Here is an 11737-nt window from a genome sequence, read left to right on the forward strand (position 1 = left end):
CTTGTTTTCTTTGGTAGTCTCCAGGATCCTCCCTTCCTCCTTCCGGAAACTTTAAACAAGCGTTTAGTTTTTGTTGACCTGTTTATCACAAACAATCAATATCCATTCAGAAAGAATTAATCAGAAATAAAGCAATAAAGAGCACAACAGAAATATGACAGATACCAATGAAAAATATTAAATACAATGTGTTTTATTATCAGACATTATCAGTGCAGGTAATCAATACTGATCCGTTTTATAAACTTTTCTTTATGTGTTTAATATGCTTTTTTCTGCAACACGATGATATCACAAGGACTACCGGTCATGTGATCTCTCACTGGAAACATGATAGCTGTTTTTAGTGTGAAGAAGAGCCAGGGAGAAGTGAGGAAGGTGAAGAGCTTGAGCTTCCACCTCGAGAGCTGCAGTAGGGGATGATGATTTATTTAATTTTTTTTACAATCAAAAAAAGAAACTGATCAATAGTCCTGATTGATAAACATGAACACAAGACTGACTCCTCAGGTGACAGGTTAGGGTAAGGTAAAGGGTGGATGGACAGACAAATGGATTGATGGATTGATGATGGCTGGATGGACGGACAGATGGCTGGGTGGATTTTACAAATGTGTCTGTAAAATCCTGATTTATTAAAGTCGGGATCTGATTATCAGAACAAAATTAATTAATCTTCTGGAAACAATAGAAAGACTGACATCATTAAAAGTTTGTTTTTATTTTTGAACTTTTTTCTCCACAAAAAGACACAAAAACCCCCCAATAAGGCCGCCAGAAGAAAAAAAAAGTGAATCACGAGTATGACTAAAGTACAGTTTGGATTCCTGCTCTCTAATTGGCTGAATATGTGACTCGTTTCTTCCTGGTTTCTGATTGGTAGGGTTTGGACTCCAGTGGCGTCTCCTCTGATCAATCAGTCTTCATGTTTTCGTCTCTCTGAGGCATCCCAGTGTTGACTGCTGGTATGTCTTCACCATGAATACTTGCGGACTCAACTGGCAATCTCAGAGCCTCCCAGGTGTGATCTCCACCTTCATGTTTCTCTGCAACAGTAAACAGGTGTGATGATGATGATGATGATGATGGAGGAGGAAGAGGGGGTCTGATCCTGCTCTCTCCAGGCTCACTGAGCTGTGATGATGATGGAGGAGGAAGCAGAGATGGCCTCCTGGTGTAAACTCCTTGTCTGCCATGAAAACTGCCAGACTGACGAGTAAAAGCTCTGCTGCCGTGTGACGACTCGTCCACAAAGACAGCTGGGCTGCTCACCTGAGAATCACACAGCACAGGTCAGAGTCTCTCACCTGAGTCAGACTGCGCATAAAGTCCTGCTATAAACAGGAGCTAAAGAGGAACCAAGATGTTAAATAGTAAAATCATGACATCAATGAAAGCTGTGTTTGAGGACTTCAGGATCTACTGTTCACCACATGACACGAGTACTGAAACCACAGGAAGCGACATCACATTCAGAATAACTCACCATGTGAAACCACAGTAACCTCTGCTGAGAGATGACACACATGACTCAGTTTAATATCTGAGACACCACAGATTTTATCATCTGAACCTGTGAGCTGAACAAACCTCAGAAACAGCAGTCTGAATATGTGAAGCTGCAGAAACGCTCTAGACAACAGTTTAACATCTCAGTCTGACTCATAGCTTCATGTTTCAGGCGGTTCAGCAGAATGAACACAGCATTTATTTCCTCATGAAATTTCAAATAAAAGACTATTCAAAGATTTCTAACCTGTGGTTTAATAAAACGGGTCAAAGAGGCAGCTGTCATAGGCTTCAACACCAACTCCATGAAAGGTGGATGGGTGGATGATGAATTACATCACAATTGACCTTCATGCTCACTGTCCGGCTGGTGTGTGAAATTCAAACACCCCCTCAGGTGTGTTAAAGGTTTTACTTCGTACCACATTGGGATGTTTTCCGAAGGCGATGGCGGGTTGATCCTCAGGGTTCTGCACGCGTCTCCTATGGACGGTCCAAAGTAGCAGAAACACAATTGCAGAGAGGAGCACGATGAGGATAAGCACAGCGATTCCTCCTGCCAGCGTGCTGTCCACGTCTCCAAACAAGTGTTGCTCCTTGAACGCACTACTTGGCACTGAAACACAGAAGTTATTTCAGTAAAAGCATCATGGGAGCTGTGAATGTGTGTGTGTGTGTGTTTATCTAATAAAGGAAACAGATCAATGTCCTTCCTACTCATCAAAGAATTAGTGATCAGTTACCTTTGACCGCTCGCCTTCAGTCCCCTCTTGTAAGTAAGTAAGTAAAATTTTATTTATAGAGCACATTTCTAGATAAAAGATCACAAAGTGCTTCATAAGGTATAAAACAAAAACAGACAAAAGTTAACAAAATGCAATTCTAAAAAGATGTGTTTTTAGTCGTTTTTTAAAAGTGAGTCCGCAGATCTTAAGTTCTGAGGAAGAGAGTTCCACAGTCTGGCGGCCACAGTGGCAAAAGCTCTGTCTCCCTTGGTTTTCAGCCTTGTATGCTGAATAACAAGTACACTGAAAAAAAGGGATTGGCCAGCTCTTGGATTTACATAAGCATCTTGCGTGTATTTAACACAATTGCCTCATGCTTTAAAGTTAAGTGTAACTATATAGTGTAGAAACTACATGATATGCAGAGAGGGTAGATTAAATTGTTCATATCATGTTCAAGTGAAGTAAGTCAATAATATAGCAATGTTAAATCCTGCGACACTGCACGGGATTTCAGTCTCGCACTCTTTGGATCGTGGTTTCAGGAAGGCATCCATCTCAGTCAAGTCGAGCAGCCACCTCTACTTTTTTTGGTATACCAAAAAAAGTAAATTGGGTGGTTGTTACATTAAAAAAGTCTACCTTGTAATTTGAACACAATAATTTCATGTTTCTATGAACGTAATTAAATCATGTAGGATTTGCATAGAATTCAAAAACTTAATTTGTTCCTGTTGAGATGAAATGATACAATCTAGTAAGAGTGGTTAGTTGCTGAACTCATGAAATTCACAAGATCGCACAAGATTTCAAACTGCAGGAAAATCAGTGGAGTTATAAGAGGCAGAGAACTACATACACACCACGTGCATGCTATTGCTATTTATTGTGGATTAACCTTTCAAGGACAAAAACAAAAAAATTCTGCATCAAATACAGGAAATCATAGCTTTCCTGTGTTTCCTAGATTGTTGGCATGCTGGTTAGTGCTGTTGCTTCACAGTAAGAAGGTCCTGGGTTCAAATCCACATTCTGGCTAGTTTGCAGTGGCTTCTCTCTGGGTATTCTGGTTTCCTCCCACAGTTAAAAGTCATGCAGTTATTAGAGTTAGGGTTAACTGGTGATTCTAAATTACCTGTGAATGTAAGTGCACGTGGTTGTTTGCTTCTATGTGAAAGACTGGTGAGCTGTCCAGGGTGTACCCTGCCTCGTAACCTATCACTTCAGGGTTATTTCCCAGCTCTCCTGCAACCCGGAGGATGGTAGTCATTGTAAATCCATTCAATTTTTATGGTAACCAGGATCTAGACTTTGTTGAACATTATGTAATATGAAGACAACATGTAGTATTTAAGTGACCAAGTAGTATTGGGGTAAAAGTTATTGAATAGTGTTGAAATAAAATGACAAAATTGTGAAGGATTAAAATATTCCAAGAGCTCAACTTACTTCATCTGAACATGTTTCAATCGCATTTTAGGAACACAAAATGCACAGGTTTATTGAATATGAAAAAGTTGTGTTGATTTAACTCAGTTGTTTAAGTTTCTGCCAAAGCAAAACATTTGTGTGCAACAAATGTCCACTATTGAATCAAGTAAATCCAACATGGCCTTTTTTTCAGTGTAGGCCCTGATCACAAGACCTCAGGGACCTACTAGGGACATAGGGCTGTAAAAGTTCAATGATGTAGGCTGGTGCTTGTCCTTGAAGAGCTTTAAATGTCAGAACCAGTATCTTAAAATGGACTCTGAAAGAGAGACTGAAATTTGTCAAATATATTATTATGTTTGTCTAAAACTGCTGTAAGCTGCTTAGCCACAGCCTTCTCTAATATCTTAGCAATTAACGGTATTTTTGAGATTGGTCTGTAATTGCTAGTGAGAGATGGGTCTAGCGTGGTTTTTTTTTTTTTTTAACAGGGGGTGTATAGCAGCAGTTTTAAAATAAGCAGGGACTTTACCAGACCCCAGTGAGGTGTTAACTATGGTGAGCACACAGGGACCAATAGAGTGGAAGACATTTTTGAAATACGATGCGGGTAAAATGTTGAGTGAACAGGAGGATGCTTTCGTTGCATTAACTATTTTTACCAGCTCTGATAGTGAGACGGGTAAAAAGCTTTCTAAAATGACAGGCCGAGATGGCGTAGGAACTGACAATGCAGATGCTGGTGGGGACAATTTTTTCCTTACATTACTTATTTTTTCTAGAAAGAAAGAAAGAAATGTTTCACAGTCTTCGTTAGAAGGAATAATAGCAGCAGGTGGAGCAGGAGTAACAATATCAGTAATAGTGTCAAATAACACCTTGTGTAATGTCACAGCTTCATGTTTGTAATATGTGTGTTTGTATGTTCATATTAACGCATGTTCTCAGGTTTCACGCTCACCTGCTTGGCCTCTCTGCAGGACTTCGATGTCCACTGAAGCTGACACTTCTTCTCCTGACTCTTCATCTCTGGCGATGACCTGCAGAGCGGACATTAGAGCAGTGTTCATGGGTCAGCCTTAAGGTTAAAACCAAAAATCATCCAAAGTAATGATTAAAAACTGTTGTGTTTGTTTGATTTTTCTAGACCAACATTAAAGTGTTCAAAGAGCTGAAGGGGATTCACACTGTGAAGCTTTTAGTCCTGATCTTCATTCTCTCCTCCTGCTGATTCTGGTGTTTGGATCACTTCCACCTGAAAGATGTCTCACTGCAGCCCGAGGCCTTGTTATTTCACAGAGATGTTTTCTTACAAATCCAAACACATTTATTTTTAGCATTCTTTGAATACAGGGGGACTTTTCTTTCTTCAGCTTAGTTTGTTTCTGTAGAATCACACTAAAACTAAAGTACAAAAACTGTACTGCAGTGAAAAAAAAATACTTTGCTGTCTTCCTATTGTCTCCTCATTGGTTGAGGCTCTGCTTTTTAACCATCTAAAGCCACACCTGTCACTGCCATCAGACAGGGGTTTTGCACCCTTTTTTTAAACATCTGCAACTCCCGTAACCCCCAAACCATTTGCTCAGTTGAAAGAATTCCAATGGTTCCTGAAAGCAGTGAGTCTGTGCTTTTCACTGATATTAGGGTCATTACTGTAATCTGCTAATCATGGTGTCACAGCAGCTCCACAGAGACGTTTTTGCTGTTTGCTGTGTTCAGTTTTATTTGCCAAGATTTGGATGTGGCACCCTACCTGGGGTTACAATAATGACTCTAATATCACTGAAAAAGCACAGAGTTAATGTGCTCCAGGCCTCTGTTTCTAGTTTCACTGGATAAAAGTATTTATTCTCAGCCTCTTCAGCCTTTTATTCTGTGCAGCATGTCTTTAAGTTTTTAAAAACCTGTGGTGCAGCTGCACCCTTTCCGCTCACTGGGTGCTGGACACCAAAAATTGAACGTCCCAGAGAAGAATCAGTGTGGATATGAAGCTGAGGTCCAGGACTTTTTTAGAGTAATCTAAACCAGGTAGCAGTAAGAGTTACTGAGGATCATCTCAGATCTCTGGGTTGACCTTGGTCTGTTTTCAGCATCTTCTTCCTGTCATATGGTGTCGTTTGTCTCTCAACATGAACTTTACTGATATCACTTTAGCAGATAGCAGATGTTCCTCCATCTTTCTGTGCTCATGAGTTTATATTAGCGTAACTACATCTCTGCAGTTAACCATCAGCTACACTTTCACTGATGTACCAAACATGGCTGTTAGTTTCTTGCTTGCTCCATATTTGAGGCACAGACGTTTTATTTCAATCACAACATGATGTATCATCGTGAGATATAAACTATCTAATTTCCTGATGTTAAACATTATTCTACCAAGCACATGGATCATTTTATTGGAGGTGAAGGAAACTGGACCTGGTAATGGTCACTGACCTCCTGCAGACACTGATACACACAAAGAAACCATTTAAAATAACTTCTGGTTCAGCTAATTCAAACCACATCCAACCAACCTGGGATTAAAGTTAACAAACTGAAAATCACCTGATTCCCATCTTACAGGTGAAGGTCAGGCCCATCAAGCCTCTACCCCTCATTATTGCTTATTCAGACTTCTGATATTATTTTAAGGTGGAAAAATTCCACCTATAAGACCATGGATCCACTCTCTTAAAGAGACATTGAGTTGGTGCTAGCAGCGGCAGCTAATCGTGATACCGGTGGTGACAGGTGTTTAACAGGTGAGTTGGTTTGATCTATGTCTAACTCACCTGTAGGATTTGTCTGTCAAAGGCGCGCAGTTGGTTTGTCTTGGCGATCAGAACCCCCTCCTTTGTGACTTGATACAATTCGGATGGAGGATGGAGCAAATAGTGGATATTTGGGTTCCTGCCCTGTGATTTGACAGTAGAGATGACTCACTGATAAGATTTAAGAAGTAACACAGGTAGTGTAGCATGTGTTCTTACATCAGGGAAGTCACGGTCTGACACCTGGACCTGCAACACCTGGTTCCCATAGGTGGAGATGATGGAGGCAGGGCTAGAGCTCTGGATGATGAAACCTTTGTAAGTGGTTCTGTTGAAGGCCGGAGGAAATGCGTTCTCATAGAGAACTCTGACCAGAACTGACGCCACACTGTACTTCAACCTGTCATCCACCTGGCACACCTGTACAGGTGAGAGGGAAAGTAGATGTCTCACAGTTTTCAATTCAATTCAATTCAATTTTATTAATACAGCCCCAAATCACAACATCAGTCACCTCAAGGCACTTTATATTGTAAGGTAGACCCGACACTAATGCATAGAGAGAAAAACCGAACAATCATATGATAAGTGCTATGAGCTTGGCAACAGTGGGAAGGGAAAACTTCCTTTTAACAGGAAGAAACCTCCGGCAGAACCCGGCTCAGGGAGGGGCAGCCATCAGCAGTGACAGATAGGGGTGAGAGAAGGAAGACAGTATAAAAGACATACTGTGGCCAATTGTTGTGAATGAAGCAGAAAACAGGAAGGTATGTCATTACCATGATTGTGAGCATGTAGTTTGTTGTCAGTCGTCGGTCATCTGCTGCTCTGGTTAACCTGATCTCACCTGTTGTGTTGTTGATCGTGAACCTGCCCTGATCATCACCTGTGGGTGAAGCAAACACACCTGTACACACATGTTTGTACATGAGTCTAATGGTGAGTGTGAGTGAGTCTGACCTGAGAGGATGGTGTAGGTGAGAGGAGCATTGATTCCTTTGTCTCCATCCTCTGCTGTGATTGGGCCAGGAGAAAAGTCCAGACCCACGTCCTGAAACAAACAAGCAAACAAAAAAAATACCTGCAGGTATGTGGACAGGTATAAAACTTGTTCCCTAAATGCTGGGACGCTAAAATCTAAATGACTTGAAAAGTATTGTGATAGTGAAAAACATCTCCAGAAACATTGAGCTGTTTTTATTGACATTTTACGGTCTGGTAATGTTTTCAGAAGCCAATTTGTAAATAATTGCATCCACCTGGTTCCTCGGGTATTTACCTGGTGTTTCTGTGTGATGTTGGCCGTGTAGGTGGGATTCATGCAGACAGGCACACCTGGAGACACAGGTGTGCAGGGCAAGAAGTGAGGATACTGGTCATCACCATCCTCGATGTTGATGGTGAGAACAGCAGATGTGTTGAACTTGTCCACAGTGTTTGATTCCTGTCAGGTATGTAGAGGTGTGACATTATTTTCACTTTTCTGTGATAATTTGACGATCAGATATCACAGGGTTTGTTTTTTTGTTGAATAGTCTTGCATTCCTGCTGGTTAGAGTGTAATGTCCTGTGATGACTTCGCAGTAAAATAAAACCTCTGACCTCACCCTGATTACCTGGATGTATCACCTGTCTAAATGTTACCTGGGCCCACATGATGAGCTGCAGGTGAGTTCTCGTCTCATAGTCCAGAGGTTTGTTCAGAACTACCTTTCCAGTATTGGGCAGGTCGATCCTGAAGAACTGGGCATCTTGCTGCAGGCAGACAGATGACAGGTGAGATAATAAAGAGCTGCAGCTCATAGCAGCAATTGGTGGGCGTTATTCTTACTGATGACGGGTCGATGATGTAGCTGATCACGTCCCCATCTGCATCAACGGCCTTCACAGTGAAAACCACCGAGTTCACTGCTGTCAGCTACACACAAAACAATGAAAAATCCTGTTTACACAGGTGAGGAAACACCTGAGGCACCTGTTAAAACGATGTACATGTGATGGATGCTCATTGGCTGGTTAAGATGAAGGTAATTTTTCTGGTTGTACCTCACTGATGGTGAACGGCTGAATTGTCTCCAACAGGAAGTTTGGTTTGTTGTCATTTTCATTCAGAATCTCCACCAAAATCCTGTAGTTACCCTGAAACAGGTGCAGACTCACCTGAGCGACTCTGAGTCATCAAATATATTTACCGCTCAGCACAGGACCTTCGATGACTTACTTGTATGATGTCATTTTCATAGCAAATTAGCTCTGCGAGGAGCACTGATCCCTCCACCTGACAGACAGAGATCCAGCATGAGGTGAGACATTTTAAGATGTATTTCTGCTGCAGGTGAGAGGTGTTCAAGTGTACCTCTCGGTCGAGGACTCTGAACACTGAGGAGTTGAGTCTGATGGTCCGGCCCTCTAAGTAGAACCAGTTGGCGTTGCGTCCAGACAGACACAGGCGGATGGTGTTAGCTCGTGGACCTGCAGTGATGTTGATGCTGGAGATGAATTCACCTGTTGGACTATTCTCTCTGACTGAGGTGAAGATGTCAGAGCCTTCCCGACATAGGCTCGCTGAGGATGGAGCAGAGGATATCTGATGTGTCCGTGGCAGTGAGGACGATCAAAAACTGATTATGATTTTATTGATCCGGTTCTGTTGTTATTTAAAGACAAACTTCTCAGGAGTGTCTGAAAGTAGAGAGTTACTTTTTTAGTCCTGATTAGGACTTCAGGATCTGTTTATCACATCACCTTAAACCAACCTTAGATTACTAGCCACATTTAACCAAATCATGCTGCACCGTATTTACCTCACATTCCCATTATTTTACTGTTGCCAATTACCCAAACAAGCACGTCTTAGGATTTGGAAGGAAGCCAGGATATCCAACAGAGCCCACACAGGCACAGGCAGATCATGCTCAAAAAACCCTAATCCAACATTGAGATTCAAACCGGGAACCTTCTTTGTAACTGCTGTACCACTGTGGACAAAAAGGCACTGACGACGGCAAAGTGCCTGATATCAGAGAAAAGCAGTTTTTAAATTGTCTTACCTATAACAACATTATAAGAAAGTCTGAGAGCCACCTGCCACAGCAGCAGCCTGCAGGACCTCAACATCTTCATCTTTGACCTCCTCCACCTGGTGACACAAAGTCAGTGAGCAGTATAGGTAAAGAGCATCAACAAAGTCAACCAACCAACAATCAACACAACCAGCCAAGTTTCTCAGGTAGGGAGGGCTAGAGCCTATCCCAGCTGTCGGAGGGTACACCAGGGGGACTGTGGCAGGAAGTCAGAGTACATGCAAACTCCACACAGAAAGGCCCCAGTTGGTCAAATTGAACTTAGGATCTTCTTGCTGTCAGGCAACAAGTGTGGCTCAGTGGAATATTTAAAAAAAAAATCTATATATCTTGAAATATATTTGATATATGAAGTTATGACTGAGATGAAAGTTACACCATTGTCTAACTGCTGTGGATTTCTCTCTAATATTGTTGTTTATCACCTTATAGTATAAAACATCTGGCTCAACTCCGGTGAGGTGATTTGTTAGCCTGTTTGTGTGAGTTCTCAGATTCATTTCACTTGTTTCATAATCACTGTGTGAACGTAACATCTGAGCAGATTTTATTTATGAACTGGAAATACGAACTCAGAGGTCACAGTGTAGTCTGCTGTGTTCACATGTGACAAAAAGGTCCTGAGGTGGAACTCTGCAGTGGTCAAACAGAGCTGACCTCAGAGCGGTGAACAAACAAGACGTGACCAAACTGAAAATATGAGCCCTGAGCTCTGCCTCGGTCCACTAAAATGTCACATGATCATATTTTTTTATGACCTTCAGCTGCAGCTGTGGAGTCAAAACTGGATGAAACTCAAGCTGTGGTATTTTTTAAAATTCGGATCAGTGAGAGGAGGATCAGAGGCTGACACCGCTGCTCATATGTCTTTATCAGGTCATCACGACTTTATACGTGTTCAGCTAAAAATCATCACTGCACCTTATCCAGGTTTTATTTTGAAAGGCTCTGCTGTGTTCTCTCCATCTACATCAGGGATGCTCCTGCAGCCTTGAGGATGTGTAGAGTCTCATAAAAAAACAGACTGAGGATGAAGGCCTATGATTGAAACCTCCTCCTCGAAGGTTTCCTGCTGGTGAACTTTGAAATCAGTTTCCTGCATCGGTCTCCTCAACCACGAGCTCAGCTTCCTTCTCTTCAGTCCCTGTGTGCTCAAACATAAACCTCACACCTCGGTTTGATTCAAGGTCCCATCACAGGCTGAAAAAGCTTGATCAAACTTGATGGAACAAAGTGTTTAATGTTCACCATACACGCACACACTCACGCACACTCACACACGCACAATCATGGTACACAACAGTAATTAAGTAACAGATAAAGTGACAGAAAAGTTCCTGATTTTTTGCAATCTGCTATAGAAATTTCTTTTTTTATCGTGATGGGTTCCCAGAACAAACATTTTCTGTAAATGCAAGAAAACTTCCTGTTACAGGGCAGTGCTATCAAAACCTGAAGCAACATTTCTTTGTCATGTAGAGAAACTGAAATGTGCCGCTGGAGTTGTACTTCTTTATCTTATATTCAGATGACTCAGGGATTAAATGTGCAGTTAAACATCTTTACGCTGACAGGAAGGCCAGTTTCACCGGTCTGACCCACCCCCACGTACGAGGCCCAGGATGTGAAAGAGTTTAACATCCCTGATCGAAAGTGTAAGAGAATAGAGGAATAAAATGACACAAATCACAAGGAGTAAGACAATACAGCCACACACACACACGAACAGACTGAAGAGTTTTCACAGTCGTTGGTTCAGATCGCTGCGTGTTGGCCTGTGTTAACCCTTCACCTGCCACTTCACTTTTTCCTCTTACCAACTCTTCATCCTCACACAGACTCACCTCGCTCTCTTCTGCTGGCCTACAGTCGGCCGATGTCTCTCGACCTTGCTGCTGATTTCATCCTCATGTCATCACACATTCATGTTTTTGTGTTTCAGCCTTGATCTGTTGTTCTGCTTTGTCCCCAGAGAACAGAGCGCCCTGTCACTGTGTGTGTGTGTGTGTGTGTGTGTGTGTGTGTGTGTGTGTGTGTGTGTGTGTGTGTGTGAGAGAGAGAGCATTAGAGGCTTATCCGGCATTAATAAGCAGGATAAGTAGGCCAACATGCTGCAGGACTTTGAAGCAGCAGGATCCTGTTGGTTCCACCTGCTGCTGCTTTCAGAGATTATTTCAAACACACGGAAGTAAAACATCCACATCCTTGGAGACGCTGTTTTTAGTCAGTA

General features: G+C 42.0%; 1 protein-coding gene across 3 annotated transcripts; it reads right to left on the reverse strand.

Moving 5' to 3' along the window:
- Positions 1–264: 264 nt before the first annotated feature.
- Positions 265–11508, reverse strand: cdhr5-rs (cadherin-related family member 5, related sequence). Of its 3 annotated transcripts, XM_085138494.1 has the most exons (16): positions 11352–11508; positions 9475–9563; positions 8781–8989; positions 8646–8702; positions 8471–8563; positions 8256–8342; positions 8069–8179; positions 7704–7868; positions 7385–7475; positions 7204–7310; positions 6644–6844; positions 6446–6568; positions 4627–4705; positions 1932–2125; positions 1487–1507; positions 265–1272 (listed from the first exon to the last, which is right to left on the reverse strand). In XM_085138494.1, exons 2-16 carry the CDS (start codon positions 9545–9547, stop codon positions 913–915), a joined length of 1971 nt encoding a protein of 656 aa, XP_084994620.1. In that variant the 5' UTR covers positions 9548–9563; positions 11352–11508; the 3' UTR covers positions 265–912. The 3 variants fall into 3 exon arrangements, 2 of the variants coding, with proteins under 2 accessions (XP_084994620.1, XP_084994621.1); XM_085138495.1 differs by lacking the exon at positions 1487–1507; XR_014870305.1 differs by lacking the exon at positions 1487–1507 and having other exon boundaries at positions 1254–1272; positions 1757–2125.
- Positions 11509–11737: the final 229 nt, after the last annotated feature.

The sequence above is a fragment of the Neolamprologus multifasciatus genome, chromosome 17 (genome assembly GCF_963576455.1).
Source record: "Neolamprologus multifasciatus chromosome 17, fNeoMul1.2, whole genome shotgun sequence".
NCBI lineage: Eukaryota > Metazoa > Chordata > Actinopteri > Cichliformes > Cichlidae > Neolamprologus > Neolamprologus multifasciatus.